Source organism: Rhinolophus ferrumequinum, chromosome 21 (assembly GCF_004115265.2).
Source record: "Rhinolophus ferrumequinum isolate MPI-CBG mRhiFer1 chromosome 21, mRhiFer1_v1.p, whole genome shotgun sequence".
NCBI classification, from domain to species: domain Eukaryota; kingdom Metazoa; phylum Chordata; class Mammalia; order Chiroptera; family Rhinolophidae; genus Rhinolophus; species Rhinolophus ferrumequinum.
In genome coordinates, this window is record NC_046304.1 from 39,144,852 (window position 1) to 39,164,131 (window position 19,280).

A 19,280-nucleotide genomic window follows, 5' to 3' on the forward strand; every position below is an offset into this window, starting at 1 on the left:
GGATCAAACTGGCAACCTTGTTGTTAAGAGCACCGGGCTCTAACCAACTGAGCTAACCGGCCACCACGATTCATGCACTTTAACCCAGAAATTCAGTTTCTGGGCACTTAGTGAAATAAATTCAATTTAGAAACATTGAGTTTCTAAAGCACAAAAATGTATTCCACAGTTTATAATAGTAAAAACTTGGAAGCATAATAAATATCTAATAGCATATATTCGATATTAAATTTTGAAATATTCCTACAGTACTTGTATAACATTATGCAATCACCAAAAGATGATTATGAGCTTTATGAGATGAGAAACTGTTTAGGATTTAATGTTAAGTGGGAAAAGCATGATACAAAATGTTACCTGCAATAAGATCTCAACCAGGAAAAAAATAAGAGTAAGTAAATAAGTATATATAAAAATATAATACATGGCAGACTGGCGGAAGCAAACTCTGGCTAATGGGCTTGTAGGTAATTTTCTTTTCTTCATTTTGCCTCTCTGTGCTTCCTTTCTCCACACCATCCTCTCCCCAAACCCATAATATAATTAAAACTTTTCATAAACTTTCATCAGATATCCTCTCTTCTGAATATTTATTCTAAAAAAATCATTCAACACTATGAAGCAAATTTGTATGCATAAAGTGCTAACTACACCGTTATTTATAATCATATGTGAATTGGATGCAAATCAAGTGCTTGATAATTAAAAATTGATTAAGTAAGTGAAATTTTACCTTGTTGAAATCTTAGGCACAGTTAGGAAGTGTTATGGGTTGAATTATGTCCCTCAAAAAGGTCTGTTGAATTCCTAACCTCCCAGGACCTCAGACTGTGACCTTATTTAGAAATAGGATCATTGCAGATGTAATTAGTTCAGGTGAGGTCCTACTAGAGTAGGATAGCACTTAACCCAATATGACTGATGTCCTTAAAAGATGAGGGGATACACAGAGGGAGAAGATAGTCACGGAACCAGAGATTGGAGTGGTACATCTACAGGCCAAGTGATGGCAAGGATTGCCAGCAAACACCAAAAGCAAGAAGAGACAAAGAAGGATTCTCCCGACACGTTTCAGAGGGAGTGTGGCCCTGCTGACTTCTTGATCTTGGACTTCTAGCCTCCAAAACTGTAAGACAATAAAGTTCTGCTGTTTTAAGCCATCCAATGTGTAGTGCTTTATTAGGGCAACCCGAGGAGACTAATACAGGAAGTAATACGAAAAATGTTTATGATATCATTTTTCATAAGTGAAAAATCAGGAAAATTAATTGTACGTACACAATAGCACAGCCATGTTTAAAAAATGTATAATCTCCTGAAGTAGCATCTATAAATAAAACCATTTTATGGAGTATTTGAACACACTTGTTCTGTCACCCTGGGTTCATCTTGTGATTGTGAAACACATTATGTCCAGGTCCTTCCCTCTCAGAGTCTGACTATGAAACTCTTTAATATAACAACTGAATCAGCCCCTGTAGATAAGACATGCTTCCCAGAGTGAGACTTTTGAAATCCCCTTTTCACCCAGAACTATATTTACCCACATATTTACTACTTGAATAGAGCAAAATTAGGAAGCTTGATAAGCGCTAAGAATTTAATACCACAGAAAGGATTTATTTTCCCTATAGGCCACAAATTAGTGATAAAACTCCTATTTTAATTGTTAACTGTGACATAACTTTGATGTCATACGTTGTCAGTCTGATGTGACTCTTTCCTTTCTAAGTAACCTGTCACTGTCCTGATTATATACTGGCTTAGCAATGTGGCCATGGAATGCTAAGCAAAATATGGGTGTACTGGTTGTAAATGTTTATAGATTGTACAGTACCTTGAGGTTCTGATTAGAGAAAGAGACCTGTAAATCACTTGTTATGTTTTATATAGATATTTAAAAAACTAAAACAAATTCATGGCCTGCATTTCTTCTATTGTTAGGCTTATCTAATGCTGCTTTCTATTTGTGGAGCTAATTCTTATGATCTGAGTCCTCAAATAGATTTTGTCTCTCCAAGTAACAAACACTCAGAGTCTTACAAGCAGGAAGACTCTCATAATGATGACTTTACCTATAAAGCTATACTTTTATCTATAATTAATAAATAAATAAATGGTATATAAAGAGCTTGGAAGGAAATAGACCAAATGCAACAAAGAGCAACTGTAGGTATGTAGGCATCGTTTATCCAATTTTCAGTAACTTTTCTGAATTACTTTTATAATGGAAAAAAAAAGTTGTTTTTTTTTTTTTTTTTTAAAGTATATCCTAACTGTAACCACAGGTCCTCTTTCCATTCCCACGGTCTGGACCCTGGTCTCTCGCCTGGGATCCATCACCCCCACCACTCCCACCCCATGACTGAATCCATTCCTTCTCTTCCAAGAGCCCAGCTGGAATCAGGCCTCTCCCCTCCTCAAAATCCTGCAGTGGTTCCCCAGGTCGCCTTAACCCGCACCGCACCACTGGTCTCAACCTTCTCTCCGCTCGGCCCTTCCCCGGCCCACCACCAACAGGCAAGTCAGCGAAAGCTAGTGCTTCCCCTGGGGTTTCTCAGTCTGAGCCGCAGCAACCGGTAAGGTAGCGAGGGAAGTTGAGCTTTCTCCCAGAAAGAAGGACACGCAGGATCCCTACAGTGGGAGTAAAGTCTGCTCAGCCAGCCCGAGGCCAGTCTATGAGGCTTGGACTTGAACCCGCGTGTTCTAAATCAAGGCAAGGACCGCGCCCTATCCCCGGGTCCACTGGCACAACACTCTCCTGGGTACAGTGGACGCTCCGTTAATGTGTCCCTACTGAGGACGCCTGAGCTCACTCTTCCCACCTTAGCTCCCCAAAAACCTCCCACTCCTCCTAACGCCTTTGCCCCCGACCCTCCCCTTAGGCTTCACCCTCACTCCCCCACCACCAGGCTAGGTTTTCACAGTAGGCTGAGGTATCGGGATCCGAGAGAGATGCGCGAAGGTGGGGTGGCCTCGGGAGGGCGTTGGTTGAGAGTTAGGGACAGGCAGGGTTCAGGAATCGATTCCCACCCTGCCTCCCAGGGCCGGTTCCCACTCTCCCCTTGGATGGATTGCTGCACTTCGCGGATCTTGGCACTGGAGCCAGATTCGGTGCGGCCAGTCGGGGACTCACCCGGGCATTGTACGAAGTGGCCGGGCCGGCATTGCCCCCTCCTGGAAATAATGTGCAATTACAACCTGCCGGCGCACAATGGAATCCGCATCCCTACTTGGGGGCGGGCTGCGCTCTGAGTTCCCTGAGTCCATGAGGCTGACTATTCATCCTTAGGACAGTTTCCTGAGCTTTGATACCCCACAACCCCCTGCCCACACATTAACCTTGTTTTGGCACATGCACATTTTAGAACGAACCGTATGAAATTTCCATTCGTTGACCTTGTTAATATGGAAAAATACACAAAAAGATACAAAAGATACACAGGAACTCTGTCCCGCACCTCATCCTCACACACACAGAGACACGCAACACCTCCACACACTCCTCTTTCTTCTGGGGGGCACATAGATGGATACCTCTCAGGGAGCTTTCTGCCATGGGGCAGGAAGTACACTTAGCACTACACTACCTTAAACGAAAGTCCCACACGGCACACATACACACACTCACCACAGCCCGAAACATTCACACACAACACCCCTCCCTCCAGTTCCACCCCAGCGCCTTCACTTCTCCCACTCCACCTCCTCCCTGGCCTCAGACTCACTAGGGACATTCCCATATTGAATGCCACCTCTCTTGATCTCTAGGGCACAGCCCACATCTCTGCCACACAACTTTTTAGACTTTAATGCGCATAGAATCCCCTGGGGATCTCATTAAAATTCAGGTTCTCACTCAGTAGGCTAAGAGTGGGCCACCGATTCTACGTTTCTAACCAGCTCCCAGGTGGTACCATGGACCACACTTTAAGTAACCAGACTCTGCTTCTTTCTCAGCCACAATTTCCCCAGGAGTTTCATGCTGTGGTTTCATCCCAGGCCCCTTCTCAACCCTCTGCCACCTGGCTTCCCCACTCTCCTCCCCACCACCCCACTGAAACGGAAGAGTTACTGGTGAATAAAGCCGATGGCCTTTTCTCAGACCTTGAGGGGTCTACGCTATGGGTCTTCCTTCCTAAAACCTCTCATTCTGGGTGACTCCTCATGGGCCTCCTACTCTGGGCCCCTCTTACTTCTCCATTTCAGGCTCCTCTTTCTACAACTCCTCCCTGGTAGCTCATGTGTACACACTCAGGGACTTTGTCTGTCACCTCTCCAGCGCCTCTCCAACCCTGACCTCTCTCCTGAGCTCCGGGCCCCTTTTCCAATTGCCTGCTAGGAAGCTCCACCTGTGCCCTAAAAGCAGCTTATCTCCACTTGTCTAAAACCAGCCTCTTAGGATCTCTGTAATAGTGGTAATACCTACTTCAAGGTATTATTGTGAGAGTTAAATAGATTAATACACGTCACATGCTTGGAACAGTACCTGAGGAAGAGTTTGCTACTATTATCTTCAAGACAGTAGTCTTTCCTAAGTACCCCCAATCCTCAGAGATTGTAACGATTGTAACCTGAAGAAAGACGCTTCCTATCATAGGGTTGTGGACAAATTCTTTTTTCTCTCTCTCCGTCTTCTAATCATCTCAGAGAGAAGATCTCCACCTATCCACCACATCTCTCTTACATTGCTGGTATTCTCTTTCTTTCTTTCTTTTTTTTTTTTTTAACTTTTATTTATTTTAAGTGTGTTTTTCCCAGGACCCATCAGCTCCAAGTCAAGTAGTTGTTTCAATCTAGCTGTGGAGGGTGGCCCACTGTGGCCCCACACATTGGCCCATGAGGAGATTGACCCGCAACCTTGTTGTTAAGAGCAAGGCGCTCTAACCAACTGAGCTAACCGGTAATCTCTTTCTTTTAACCCTCAGGGCAGCAGCCAGAAAGAGGCAGAGAGTAGGGAGCCCCCTGCTGGACAAGAGGCTCATGGCACACTTGGAACTGAACATCTTAAATCCAAGAATCAAAGGGCTCCCTCTGCAACGTGGTGCTACATACTTGTGCAGTATCTATTATTTCACAGATTTATGTCTTGGAGGAAAACTACGACTGCAAGAAGCAAACTAACTTTTATTGAGTATTCACATTACGTCAGACTGGGAAGTTGCATGTATGGGAATCCTTTGAATCTATTTTATTTTGAAGATGTCCAAGCATACATAAAAGTGGAGAGGGAGTATAATGAATCCCCTGTACCCATCGTCTACCTTCAACAAGTGTCAACTGCTAACTCATGGCCAGCCTTGTTGCATCTGTTCCCCCAGCCACTTTCTCCTCTCCAGGATTATTTTGAAGCAAATTCAAGGCATCGTACCATTTCACCTATAAATATTCAGTATGCAGACTAAAAGATGTGGAACATTTATAAAAACACACAATCATTATTACACTTAAAACATAATATCTCAATTATCCTTTGTGTTTAAATGTCCCTGATTGTCTAATTTTTTAATGGTTTGTTTAAATCAAAATTCAAATAAGAATTAAAAAGGACTTTAAAAATATATCTTTTAATCTATACATTCATCTTTCCCTCTCCTCTTTTTCTTGCAATTTATTTGTTGAAGAAACCAGGTCGTTTGTCCTATAAAGTTCCCTACAGTCTAGATTTGCTGACTTTGCCCACAGCCAGCTTTTCATCTTCACCACAACGCAATGAGATTAATTTTTTCTCCCCAGTTTTACAGGTGAGAAAACTAAGGTTCAGGGAAGTTAAATGCCTTGCCCAAACCTTTGCAGCCCTGGAAGTGGTAGAGCCGAGGCCGCCTGACTTCCAGCCAGGAAAAATGGGATTCCATCCTCAGAGCCCCTATGTAGTTCAGTACCTGGAACATAGTATGTGCTCAGAAAAACTGTGGCTGACCCAGAAGGCCTTTGTCACTCCCCCTTGTCACATCCTCCAGGTGCAGCTCTGAGACAGCACACACTGGGCTCCACCTCCTCGCAAATGAAAAGAGCCATCTTGGGGCTGTCTGGGCAGTCCTCTCAGGCCAACCCCACAAACACAGATTCCACTGAGTCCACAAACCACAGAGCCAGACTTCCCTTTCCACAAGCTCGACTTCTTTCTCTCTGTCCTCTCCTCATTCATTCATTCATTCAAGAAATATTTACTAAACACCTATCACATGCCAGACACCACTCTGGTATGTGAATGAGTGTGGTCCTGTGCCTCTGTATGTGGGTAGATGGGTATGGTCTCATCTGGATGGTACGTCTGGTTCTAACTCTGTGAGAAGTCAGGAGCCTGATCCTGGGCACAATGACAATAAGATCTGCTCTGGAGAACAAAACAAAACAACAGCCAGCTTCAGAAGGGGAGAAAAGAAAGTTGGAGTAGAACCACAGACTAACTATGACCTTATAGGCCTTCAGTTCAGAGGAGTGGGGTCAGGTAGGGGTGTTGACCCCATACACCCACAGCCGTCTCCTCCAGAAAGCAGGACCAGTTTCCCAACCGAAAGCTGGCCTTCCTTGTCCAGGGAGAGGCAGTGGGGACACAGTGGCCCCAGGGTCACTGGTTGGGCCTGGAGTTAATCATCTACTGGGGTATCCCTCCGCCCCATTGGCTGCCTGGGGCCACGGCCCTCTGGGCGAAAGCCCAAAGAAGCAGGAAGCAGCTCCCCAGCCAAGGTCTGCCCCACAGCCCAGGGGAAATGGGCTTATGCTGTTGGCTACTGAAACAGGTGGGCCCTCAGAAAATCCCCAATTTGAAGGGAGAGGCCCTCCTTGCCCTCACAGAGGCCCCAAGTTGGCAGGAGGCAGGATTCAGCCACAGCTAGGGGAAAGGACCTGGAAGGGGCATACATTTGGGTGGGAAAGAGTAAAGAGAAGCTGGTGCAGGCAGAGACCCAGAGCAGCAAAGGGGAGGGACCCAGGAGGAATCCTGAGTGCAGAGGGGCGGGGGCAAGTGTGGGGGTGTTGGGTGCTCTGATGAGGAACTCACATATAGAGCCCTGGACGGGGTGGGGGGGGCACATCTGAGGTTGGGGGCTCTGAGGGCAGAGGGAAGGAAAACAATTGTGCCCCAGGGGGTAAGACCACTTCCTGTGGTGGATTCTGGGAAATATGTGTTGGGGAGGAAGAGCAGCATTAAAGAGAAAGAAGGCCCTGAAGGTGGCCCCACAGGAAAGAGGATAGACCCTCCATGCTGTTGCCTTACTCCCTGTTGGAACCCAAGATTTCTAAGTAGAAAAATAAAAAGGTTAATGGAGGAGGTCACAAAGGTCAGCTCCCCCTCCCCCTGCCAGGAGTCCCTTGCCTGGGACAGTGCATGCATGTATGTGTATGTACATGTATATATGTGTTGGTAGGGAATCCCCAGAAGGGGTTGGCGCACTTACCCAGCGTCCTCTGGGATACTGAGGGGAGAAGAAGCCCAGGGCACTGATCCCCATTCAGGCAGAGCCCCAGGAGTCCTGTCTCCCAGCATGGGGAGAACGAGCAGGGGGTGGAAACTTAGGATGCCTAGGGTCTGGCCATGACACTAAAGCTGTGTGACCTTGGCCAAGACAGGGCCCCTCTACAGGTGCTGTTTCCTCCTCTATAACAACAGAGGGTGGGACTCCATCGATCAGCATGTACCCAGTGTAGCACGTGTACAACTCATAGTCACGGGGTGTTTTTAGGCAACACAGGGACACAGCAATGAGTAATAGTGAATCACGTCCTGTGAAAGTTTGCAAATCCTTTATATTGTTTTTAATTTTTTTAGTTTAATTCCCTTTATTTAGGATAGTTAGGAAACAAATCCTTTTAAAATGTTGATTCAGAGTCTGGGTCGAACTGCTTTGCTTCAAAGACCAGTTCCACTGCTTATGAGCTGAGTGCCTTTGGCCCTCTCAATACTTCTGTGCCTCAGTTTCCTCATTTGTAAAACGGAGATAATAATAATACCCATCTTGGAGTCATTGTTAGGTTTAAATGAATTACAATTTGTGAAGTGCTTTGGACAGTGGCTGGCATTCTACATATAATGTATGATCACAAAATACGGTGAATGTTTAAATTTAAAAAATGTATTACAGGAAAAGATGTATTGCTATTAATCCCCCTCAAAAGGCACCCCCTCGCTTCAAACACAGTTATCCCACAGTTCTTGCCACTTTCTGAAGCAGTTCTGGAAATCCTGTTTCATGAGAGTCTTTAGTTGCATTGTGGTGCCTTCCTCAATGTACTGAATCATTTTGACTTTGGAAAAGAGCCAGAAGTCGCACGGTGCCAGATCCAGTGAATAAGGTAGATGAGGACACACTGTAATGTTTTTATTTGACAGAAATTGCCGTAATCAGAAGTGACGTGTGACACGGAGCCTTTCTGTTGTGATCAAAGAATATGGTGAATGCTTCTGCCCAGTGCCACCCAACGGAAAGGCAGGGACCTTCAATACAGAAAGCGGCACGTTGAACCTTAGTAACAATGTGTGACAAGTTTCAACTTGTTCTGTGCAGTCAGTCAGGTGTGAGCTACGGTTGAGAGGTGTGTTTTAGTGTGCCATAAATCATCCTCCATCATGACAATGCTCCGTGTCACACATCGCTTCTGGTATACGGCAATTTCTGCCAAATAAAAACATTACGGTGTGTCCTCCTCCACCTTATTCACTGGATCTGGCACCGTGCAACTTCTGGCTCTTCCCCAAAGACAAAATGATTCAGGACATTGAGGAAGCCACAACAACGCAACTAAAGACGCTCACAGAAGAGGACTTCCAAAACTGCTTCAGAAAGTGGCAAGAATGATGGGATAAGTGTGTTCAAAGCGAGAGGGAATACTTTGAGAGGGATTAATGGCAAGGTGTCTTTTACTGAAATACTTTTTTTAATTTAAACATTCGCCATACTATTTGATCACACCTCCTGTGTCAGCTATTATCAGCTATTATTCTACTGGGAGAAAACTTCCCAGGCTGCTAGAGTATCTTTAACATCTGGCACTTGCTAAACTGTGTTACCAAGAGAGCAGGTATCATTGTCCAGCTGGAATTTAATAACATTGTTTTGTTCGCACTTTATTCTTAAGGCTTCCTTCTCTTTATGGTCAAATGATACTGGACTTCCAGTTACAGTATTGATATGGATAAATTTTAAGTTTAAAAAGTTTAAAGAAAAATTGTAATAAGAGGTGATTTTACTAATAAGGAGTGATTTGAGGATATGACCAAATTCTTCAAGGTGGTACCCAGTAGCTGACAAACCCTGGTAACCTCATGATTCCAATCTTCTTTGAGCTCAGACAACAGGACAGAGGCATGCACGCCCTGGCAGGGCTGGCACTCCTCCACCCTCCTTTCACCCTGCCCCCACCTCTCCTTCCTGTCCCATCCCTCAGTCCAGCGGTAACTGCCACCTGCTCTCTACTCTTGCCCTAGTCAGACTTCTCTTTAATCATCCAAGATCGCGCAAAACCCTGGGTCGGCTGAGATGCGGCCTTGGCAGCAGATTAAAGACATCCCGCCACCCTTTATTTCAGTCACATGATCCTTGCTAGTGGGTTCCGTCCCCCCAAGGGCGGGAAATCCGGCGGGCCCCGCCCTCTGACCCATGGTCTGACCCTCTTCAAAAGCGCTCCAAGGCGATTCCGTGCCCCCTGCCGCGCTCCGCCCCGGCAGGTCCAGCCCCGCCCCGCGGCAGATTAAAAGACCCCCGGTGCCTGGAGCTCCTGACAGGCAGTCACTCCTGGGGGGCCGGGGGGGGGGGGGGACGAGGCGGTTTGGTTGTCATGGCGACGGCGCGGTTGGCCTGGGCCCTGCGGGCCACCGCTGCAGGCGGGATGCTGCGCTGCGCTCGAGGGAATGGGGGCGCCCGGAGGCTGAGCGGCAGCACACGACGGCGGGCAGCGAGGGGGGCCAGCCCCGGCCGCCGGCTCAGCACTGCCTGGGCGCCCGCCCCACCTGCACTAGAAGAGGCAGTGGGCTCGGAGAATAAAGTCAACTCGCCTGCAGCAGAGGAGCCGTCGTGGACGCCGCCCCCCGCCCCCCAGCAAACCCCCGGATCCCCGGGCGGCCGCTCGCTGGTACAACGGGATATCCAGGCCTTCCTGAATCAGTGCGGGGCCAGCCCCGGGGAGGCGCGCCACTGGCTCACGCAGTTCCAGACCTGCCACCACTCCGCGGATAAGCCCTTCGCTGTCATCGAGGTGAACGGGGCCGGCTGTCGGCCGTGTCACAGCTAGGGGATGGGGGTTGTGTGGCATGTCGCGAGGGTTGTGTGGCAAGCCCGGACGAGTGCTCGGGACTAGAGGACGTTACGAGCTCTTCAAAAAGTCTCGCGCCCAGCCCGAGTGAGAAGCCTGGGGACCCTAAACCACCAGCAGTGATGCGCTGGAGAAGGGCCCCCACCATGGGCTCAGTTAGGGGTTCAGATGGCAATTGGGGAACCTGGACTGGAGTCGCCTGCGTCACCCCTCCCCCCAAGGTGTCCTAGAGTCCAAGGTCGCAGGGAGGAGCGGAGGGAGGAACACTAGTGTGAGATAAGGGGATGGCAAGACCCAACAGGGCAAAGGGCGGAACAGTTGTGTGCCGGTGGCCAGAAATGGGGCCTGACAGCTCCTGGGCAGGGTGAGGACACCGAGAGGGCCCTGAAGCCGGGCAGTAGGAGCAAGCGGGTGCAGCAGGAGTCAGGGCCGCCCCTCCTGAACGCCCAGTCCTCCACAGGTGGACGAGGACGTGCTCAAATGCAAGCGAGGTGTATCCAGCCTGGCCTTCGCCTTGGCCTTCCTGCAGCGCATGGATATGAAGCCTCTGGTGGTCCTGGGGCTGCCAGCTCCCACAGCGCCCTCGGGCTGTCTTTCCTTCTGGGAGGCCAAGGCTCAGCTTGCCCAGAGCTGCAAGGTGCTGGTGGACGCGCTGCGGCACAACGCCGCCACAGCCGTGCCTTTTTTTGGCGGCGGATCGGTGCTGAGCGCGGCTGAGCCAGCCCCCCATGCCAGGTTAGTGCTGGCCCAGACTGCCTGGGCATGCTCAGATTGCGCGACTCTGCCCACCCGGCCCCAGCCCGGAGGGCCTGGAGGCGGCCCTCTTGAACACCACGTCTGACCCACAGCTATGGCGGCATCGTCTCTGTGGAGACCGACCTGCTCCAGTGGTGCCTGGAATCCGACAGCATTCCGATCCTGTGCCCCATTGGGGAGACGGCCGCGCGCCGCTCTGTGCTCCTTGACTCGCTGGAGGTGACCGCGGCGCTGGCTAAGGAGCTGCAGCCCACCAAAATCATCTTCCTCAATACCACAGGGGGCCTGCGTGACAGCAGTCACAAGGTGTGTCCCCTCCGGTCAGACCCCACTACCCGCGATTCCGGGCCTGGCTGAGGCCCTCTCTTACGCTCCTTTCACGCCTCCCAGACGGCCCCAGAGTCATTCTCAAGCTGGGTGGGTTGGGAATGGAATGTCAGGGAAGTGTTCTGCCCGTGGTGCCCAGATCTGAGCCCTCCCTGGCCGAGGACTCCGGGAGGACCCAAGTGTAAATGGGTCCGTGGGGCAGGGTGGTCCATGGCCGGCTGCAGGTCGGAAGCTCACCCCCTAGCCCCGCACGCAGGTCCTCAGCAACGTGAACCTGCCCGCTGATCTGGACCTGGTGACCAGCGCCGAGTGGGTGAGCACCAAAGAACGGCAGCAGATTCGGCTCATCGTGGACGTGCTCAGCCGCCTGCCCCACCATTCCTCGGCTGCCATCACCGCCGCCAGCACACTGCTCACTGAGCTCTTCAGCAGCAAGGGTGAGGGCCGCGGGCTGGGTCCCGGGAGTGAGCACCGGCCGCGCCGGGGTGGGGTGAGAAGGAGAAGCGTCCTCCCCTCCAGTAAGGAGGCAGTAGAGGGACGCCACGGCAAAGGCTTCCTGCTCTTGCGGAACTTGGCGGAGGTGAGCAAAGAGGTGGACAAGCTGGGCTGGAACTTGGGTGGAACTAGGCAGAGGGGCGTAGCTTGGGAAGGGATGGAGGAGCCATAGATGGGCTTGGGGCCAGAACGATGTGGAATGGAGGGGGCAAAAGAAGTAGGCGGGACCAAGGGCGGGGAGGACAAGGTGTTTCGGGAGACTGGCGGGACTAGAAGTACGTGGGACTACAGGAGATGGGCTGATGAACTTGAGGGACGAACTGCCTGGGAAATGCGCCTCCCTGAGTGAAAATCACATTCAATATTGATGCAGACCACAGAAAGCATTTCATTGGGGACATCTCCTAAAGAGGTAATTGTCCACCAGCCCCCGTCCTATCTGGAACCCCCAGCAGGCCCAAACGGAGGAATGGATGGGACCTGGCTCTCGGGGACTAAACTAACCCCTCCTCCTTCGTCCCAACCCCAGGGGCCGGGACCCTGTTCAAGAATGCCGAGCGGATGCTGCGAGTGCGCAGCCTGGACGGCCTGGACCAGGGCCGCCTGGTGAACCTGGTTAACGCCAGCTTCGGCAAGAAGCTCCGGGACGACTACTTGGCCTCGCTGCGCCCGCGGCTGCACTCTGTCTACGTCTCTGAGGGGTGAGCCTGCGGGCGCGAGGGCAGGGACCAAGGGACAGAGCCAGGCAGCTTCGGGCCAAGGAGAGGACCCAGCCTGACTCTCTCCCGCCCCCCCAGGTACAACGCTGCCGCCATTCTGACCACGGAGCCCGTGCTGGGGGGCACCCCCTATCTGGACAAGTTTGTGGTGAGCTCCAGCCGTCAGGGCCAAGGCTCCGGCCAGATGCTGTGGGAGTGCCTGCGGCAGGACCTGCAGATGCTTTTCTGGCGCTCCAGAGTCACTAACCCCATCAATCCCTGGTAGGTCCAGCCCCTCCCCGCTCTTGGCTGGGCCCCGCCCTCCCTCTCTTCTCCATCCCTCACCAGCCACACCTCAAAGGTCCAACAGCCAGGAAGATGGGGCGGGGCGTCCCTTTCTTTCACTAGCCTTCCTTCCCCAGGCAAATGCCCTGCCCATTGTGGCGCCACCTTCTCCAGGGAACAGACCTTACACGGAGCCTGAGATTTTTCTCAGAGACAGACATTTAACCCAGCTCTGCCCAGTGACAGTGGATTCTTTGAAGCGTGTGACACCCCCCAACTCGTAGGGTCAGGAGAAATCTTGACCTTTCAGGGTCTATTCCAGGTCCAAGTGCCAACTCTGACCCCAGGCCCACTGCATCTCCCGCGGAAACCTCCCCCCTCCGCCTTTGTTTCAACAACTATCTCCTTACTCCCCACTACCCTGTGGGTACCAAGGGGTGAACAAGAACTCCTTCTCTAGCTGCACAGCCAAGGCAGTGTGGAGAGAGCAAGGGATGTCCTCATTCTAACCATAGCTGTGTGACTACCAGTTACCTGACTTCTCTGAGCCTTTGTTGCTTCTCCCTGAAAGCATACCACCACCAGGCTCTTGGATGCTGCTCTGAGGGTAAAATCAGATAACAGACAACAGGTCCTAGCAGGGTGTCTAACATGTAGTAAGTCCTCAATAAATGAACCAGTGAGTAGTGAGCACTGGCCTTGCACTAAATGTTCCCCTCCCCCCACACACACCAGGTACTTCAAGCACAGCGATGGCAGCTTCTCCAACAAGCAGTGGATCTTCTTCTGGTTTGGCTTGGCTGATATCCGAGACTCCTACGAGCTGGTCAACCACGCCAAGGGACTGCCAGACTCCTTCTGCAAGCCGGCTTCTGACCCAGGCAGCTGACCCTCACCACCAACCCTGCAGGCCCTAGGATAGCCAGGGTGGACCAAAACCCAGGTCTGCTGGAGGTGACCCCAGGCAGCCACAGGTTTGTTGGCTGAGTGATCTGCAGAGGAGGAAGCAGCCCCTCCTCCACTCTGCCCAGGGTGGGGGCTGAAGTGGGACAAGCACAGGAAGGAGAAGGGCCCACCCAAGATCCCCACTGTTCCAAAGCCACAACCACATGGCCTTCCATTTTCAGTCTAGGGATTTGGGGGAGGGGTAGTTGCCTTCGAGGGATCTACTGAAAACTAATCTTAAGAGTGGGTGTTTCTGTGGCCTCTGTGCTGATTTGAGGTTCCTTTGCCCAAAATATTACCCCCATCTGCCTGATATTCCACCACTCATTTTAATTCTTTCGGGTCTTGCAACTTTTCAGGAGGCCTTGATTAAAATGCAAATACTTGTCTGAGAGTCAGCTCACACTTGAAAGAAAATGAGCAGTGGCCCTCTAGGAGAAAGATCTTGAGGTTTGGGGAACCAACGGATTCCTAAAGGGGAGAGTAGCTAAATGAGATGGAGGGCTCCCAGACTGAATGCTGCCACCATCTCCCTCAATGAAGCCCCCAGAGGGACTCCCCTACTCCTAAGATAGGAAACATCCTCCATGCCCCAGACCAGACCAACAGCGGCACCCGCTCCCTCTCAGGCAGGGCTCAGAGCCAAGCCCAGACTTGGATCTTTTCCCCTAAGCCTCCTAGAGGTTGTGTCTCCATCTGTAGGAGCAGAACACCTCAGACAGGCAGAAATCCAAAGCTGGAGGTTTCAGTCAACATTTTTGACCCCCACAACGTGCCAGACAACATACTAGCTGCTGGGACTACTTTCTGTCAGGAGGTGCATGGACTAGTAGGGAGAGGGACAACTAAGTGGCCACCATGGCACACCTGGGGCTGTGAGAGAACCAAAGCCCAAGAGCAGCCTCTGTCTTCCCTCAGGAGAGGGGTAGTATCGAGTACACATCTGGTCATGGGCATCAGACAGACCTGACCTGGAATCCAGCTCTGGCTGATGTGCTCTGTGGCTTGAGCCAAGCTGCTTACCCTCTCTGAGCCTTCATTTCCTCATCTATAAAATGGAAAATCCTCGGCCTCATGGTGGACACTTAATATTAGTTCTCTCCCCCTAGTTGCCCTCACCAAAGATTTCAAAAACAGCTGGCACCAAACGGGGAGGTGGAAAAAAACGCTACAAGAGGGATTGAGGTGAGTGGTCAAAAGCATATACTAAAGGCAGGATTAGGAGTTTCTTAAGAAGAGAGCTACAGGACTGTGGGAACTCTCAGAACAGCAGAAGGATCACGGGAGGACTAAGGTGGAGCTTAACTAGACATGGTGTTTCAAGAAACCCAACATCAATCCCAGCCAATGGCAAAGTGCCCCGTGGGGAGGACAGAGAAGTAAAGCCAAATGTCTATATAAAATGTTTATTTTTGGAGGACTGTGTGGTCTGGTGTTTGGGAGAGACTCACCCCCACCAGGCCAGCCATGGAGCTGAAAACAGAAGGCAGAAGGCAGGAAGTTGGCCGCTGCCTGCCCCACCCCTGCATACCCGAGCAAACTGGGGTCTGCTCTGCTCGCAAGGTGGGTGACAGCTAATGCTATTTCTGCCCCTGGCATACTCTGAGGACCCACGTGACTTCTGTGGAGCCCAGTCCCTCTGCTCCTCCTGGGCTTGATCCATATGTCAACATGCATACTCACTCTGTCTCTGAAAAGCACTAGAGAACTTAGCTGCATCTGCCAGGTTCAAAACTTTTTTCACTTTTGCTCACTTCCAGTTCTTGGTCTTCCTTCCTTCCTGTCTCCCACTCTCAGTACCCCTACCCTCGACCTGCCTTACTCCCTTCTCTGGGACAGGACACGCAGGGGAGCAGCTGGCCTCAGCACTCCTAACAAACAGGAAAGAAAACGTGTAAGGCATTGACATCAGGACTCCCACCACCCTCAAGGGCTAAGCCCAGGAACTGAGGAACAGACCAGCCTCTTACCAAACACACACACACACACACACACACACACACACACAGGCATTGACATCAGGACTCCCACCACCCTCAAGGGCTAAGCCCAGGAACTGAGGAACAGACCAGCCTCTTAACACACACACACACACACACACACACACACCCCAAAGGATCAATCAAACAGACCAAAAAGCATAAATAAACATAACTGGGCCAGGAAGGAGGAAGGTAAGGTGGTCCTCAGTGGCTCCCTGTACCCATCTCAGCCTCTCGTGCAATTCAGCCATCAGTGGCCAGTATAACAGCAGCCCCAAAGATGCCCACACTCTCTCCAAGGAGCTTCATCTGGTTCCAGAACTCAACGCGCCGCGTGTTGTGCCAGTAGGCAACATTGCCATCAATGAGCAGCATGACCGGGGGCAGCAGTACAGCCAGGATCTGGGCAGCCAGGGTCACGTAGTAGCCCGACAGGAAGGCCAGGGCCAGGACGCCATACAGCACGAAGAACAGCTGGATCGTGAGCTCCCCTCCTGGGAGATGGTTCAGATATGCCAGCCGGTCCTCCTTGCTGTGCTGCAGCGAATAGGCCTAGAGACACAGCATCCTGTAAGACTCTCCGACAGGCTGAGGAGCCTGTCAGGGGAAGGCCCCCCCGAGATGGCACCTGCAAGTTAGCCTCTGCAAGGTGGGCTTCTGGCTTCCCTCAGACGTGGGACTCTCTAAAAGTACAGCCTGCATTTCCCCCGCAGACTAGAGAGCTCCACGAAGTTAGGGCCTAGGTCTCTCTTCACCCTGGGGGCTCAGAAGGGAGAAGGTGGGTCTCCACAGTCGAGACTGAGGCTCTCCCCTCTCGGAGCTCTGCACAGGGGGTATGGTGCCCAATAACTAAGATGAGGCCACGGAGCCTGGGGCTTGTCCATGTCCCTGTCCACACTGGCCTCCCCTGAGGGCACTAGGGAGGACCGTAACTGGCTATCCTAGGCAGCCCCCATCAGCTCTAAGTGGCAGAGTCCCAGCTGGGGTCTGAACCCCACACCAAACCTCTTTGTCTCCTCTCCGAGTCTTCTGAGAGCTGGAGCCAAGAGAGGACCAGTCCATCTTGTTCTCCTGGCTCTTAGGCTTGGGATTGAATGGCCAATCTAAACTTGTCTCTCTCTGGTGGCAATAATATTGGAAAAGGGACTCTTGGCCAGATCTCGGGCACTTGGAGGGCCTCTGAGGCCCAGAAGCTGGCAGGGGCAATTCCCAGCGCCCGGCCATCAGGGACTACATACATGCAAGGCCTTATTCTGCCCACCTCCCTGGATTCTGCCAAGCATAGGCTCACATTTCACTCCCGCTCAAGCACGTCCAGCCAACAGTCCCCAAACCTACCACGCAGATGAGGTAGATGCCCAGGAAGACCTGGCCAGTGGACTGGAGGGAACGGCTGCGGGGTTTCCGACGGTAGAGCTCTCCAGCACCGCTGGCCAGCACAAGAAAACCGCCAATGATGGCAACTGTGCGCGAATACATACGAACCTAAGCCGAGGTGAGGGGACCCCAGTCAGCAACTGCAGCTGCCACATTTCTCCTGGCTGCCCAAAGCACAGAACTGCCCATGTCTACATATTTCTTTCCATCTGATGTACCCTCTTACCATTTCCAAGTGTGGTGGGCAGGTGCAGCAGAAATAGATAATTCTTTTTATCAGAAGTGGCCCCGAGGGGTTAATAAAATTGTCCAAGATCCTATAGAAAGTTAAGTGGCAGAACCCAGATAGCAAGTGTTGCCCCCTTCTCACCCTCAGGTCCACAGACTCAAATCCCATTGTTCTTTCTGCTACATAGTCTGTTCCATAAAAAAACCTCACTGTCCTGTAGTTGTTCACACATCTGCCTCCTCTACTGACAGAAAGCCCATTCCCTGAGGGTCGTGCCTTTGTCCAGACTTATCTCCAAGCCTCCAATGCCTGGCACAAGTTCTGGCATTTACAAGCTTAAATGCTGCACTAGGATTAATCAAATTTCATAAAATCAGATCGTTGGACCAGGTGCTCAAAAGGTTCCTTTTGCCCCATGAGTCTGAGTACTAAACTAATGGTTTAAAGGGTTCTGGGAACCAGGTGACCTGGGTTCTGGTCCCACCTGTAATGCTAACTGTGGTGTGACCTTGGGTAAGTCTGTTTCCATCTCTGGACTTCAGTTTCCACATTCTGAAAGGACGGCTTGTGTGGTCTCTAAGGTCCTTGCATTGTTGCAATCTGTAATCTCCACTCCTGGAAACTGGGCCTTCTAGGCTCTGCACCGTGCACCTGGCTAGCTCCACGCATTGCCCAACTTCCCTGAGCTGGCCTTGGGTTCCCCATCACCCTAGTGAAGTCCCGCCCAGGGCCGAGGCACTCACCTTCAGCCAGTCCCCGTAGTGGACGTAGCCCCCGATGTAGGCGGCGTAGGTGCTAATGGCCAGCTGGAGTGCAGCGCCCAGCGCGAACCAGCGCCGCTTCACTCCGAAGGACATGAAGCTAGCACACAGCACGGCCGCCCCCATGTCGAAGTACAGGTAGGGCACTGGGATGTCGGGCTTCCTGCAAGCAGGGACCCGGGTAAGCGAGGACAGAATGAAGCGGGGAGAAGAGTCTTGAGACCCCTTGAGCTCCTGCCAGCTCCACTGCTCCCCTCTCACGGCAATGTCCCCCGCACTATGCTCCATGCCCACCTTGCTCCGGACCAGAGCCCCTAACATGTCCGAGGTCCCAATTCCTCGTAGTCCAAGGGTGCCAACTTCTGAGCTTCAACTTCTTCCCCACCTCACCGCACCCCCGTTCCTGGGACGCGCCGTACTGCCCCCCGCCCCCCCGCGATAGGCGACCGCGTGGGCCCGCTCACCGGCGTGCCTCGGCCCTCTCGGCGTACAGCATGAGCTGGCTGAAGCAGCCCCAGAAGGGGCAGCGTGTGAGCAACACTGAGCCCAACTGCATGAGCAGCTGCAGCATCCACCGTCGCGAACCCACCTTCGACGCCATCTTGGGGAAGGGCAGTCCGCTGCGGCCTCACCCCCGTCAGGGAGGCCGGCGCCGGGCTGCGCTGCGTAACTTCCGGCCTCGCAGGGGGTTTTCTGGTTGTGTTTTCCCCCCCTTCCGTCGGGAAACAAGGCTCTCGCTCTCTAGTTCTGGATCGAAGGTGTTCTAGCTGTGGACTTCCGCCTTTCCATCTGTCCATGGAGGTTTAAGAGCCCCTCCTTGTAGCTGCAAAATTGAAAACTAGACTAGAGGAAGGAACAGTGGGTTCGGGACATCGGAAGGCATGAGCCATAGATGTAATGAACTAGTTTTTGAATGCAGCTAGACCTGGGTGTCAATTGTAACTCCAACCCTGTGACTTTGGGCATATCGCCTACACTTTCCAAGATTCAACTGTGAAATGGAGATGACATCTACCTCACAGGGTTGTTAAGAGGTTTAAATGTGAGTGTTGGTTCTAGCACATAGTAGGGCTTCAATAAATGGTGTATACACCCACCCCAGACAAAATCCCTCCGCATCTGTTTAAGTCCAAAATAAGGGGTTCTCCTGGCTAACAGTCAGTCATCTTAGAGA

At 51.6% G+C, this 19,280-nt stretch overlaps 2 protein-coding genes across 3 annotated transcripts; one reads left to right on the forward strand and one right to left on the reverse strand.

Annotated features, from left to right (window-relative positions):
* Positions 1–9,713: 9,713 nt before the first annotated feature.
* Positions 9,714–14,151, forward strand: NAGS (N-acetylglutamate synthase). Its single transcript, XM_033090986.1, has 7 exons — positions 9,714–10,194; positions 10,712–10,986; positions 11,100–11,313; positions 11,591–11,771; positions 12,359–12,530; positions 12,627–12,809; positions 13,548–14,151. The coding sequence occupies exons 1-7, from the start codon at positions 9,778–9,780 to the stop codon at positions 13,699–13,701; spliced, it is 1,596 nt and encodes a 531-aa protein (XP_032946877.1). The 5' UTR covers positions 9,714–9,777; the 3' UTR covers positions 13,702–14,151.
* A 1,654-nt stretch (positions 14,152–15,805) lies between these two features.
* Positions 15,806–18,839, reverse strand: TMEM101 (transmembrane protein 101). Of its 2 annotated transcripts, none has more exons than XM_033090989.1 (4): positions 18,696–18,839; positions 18,089–18,269; positions 17,078–17,224; positions 15,806–16,291 (listed from the first exon to the last, which is right to left on the reverse strand). In XM_033090989.1, exons 2-4 carry the CDS (start codon positions 18,230–18,232, stop codon positions 15,983–15,985), a joined length of 600 nt encoding a protein of 199 aa, XP_032946880.1. In that variant the 5' UTR covers positions 18,233–18,269; positions 18,696–18,839; the 3' UTR covers positions 15,806–15,982. The 2 variants fall into 2 exon arrangements, with proteins under 2 accessions (XP_032946880.1, XP_032946879.1); XM_033090988.1 differs by having other exon boundaries at positions 15,809–16,291; positions 18,571–18,781.
* Between the last annotated feature and the right edge of the window lie 441 nt (positions 18,840–19,280).

What these genes read in the sequence shown, in the direction of transcription:
- NAGS (XM_033090986.1), top strand. Translation starts at nt 9,778, where the DNA reads ATGGCGACGGCGCGGTTGGCCTGGGCCCTGCGGGCCACCGCTGCAGGC. An exon ending in TCTGTCTACGTCTCTGAGGG is followed by an intron (nt 12,531 to 12,626) that starts GTGAGCCTGCGG and finishes CCGCCCCCCCAG; the next exon opens with GTACAACGCTGCCGCCATTC. An exon ending in ACTAACCCCATCAATCCCTG is followed by an intron (nt 12,810 to 13,547) that starts GTAGGTCCAGCC and finishes CACACACACCAG; the next exon opens with GTACTTCAAGCACAGCGATG.
- TMEM101 (XM_033090988.1), bottom strand. Translation starts at nt 18,707, where the DNA reads ATGGCGTCGAAGGTGGGTTCGCGACGGTGGATGCTGCAGCTGCTCATG. An exon ending in ACTACGGGGACTGGCTGAAG is followed by an intron (nt 17,225 to 18,088) that starts GTGAGTGCCTCG and finishes ACCTCGGCTTAG; the next exon opens with GTTCGTATGTATTCGCGCAC. An exon ending in GCATCTACCTCATCTGCGTG is followed by an intron (nt 16,292 to 17,077) that starts GTAGGTTTGGGG and finishes CTGTGTCTCTAG; the next exon opens with GCCTATTCGCTGCAGCACAG.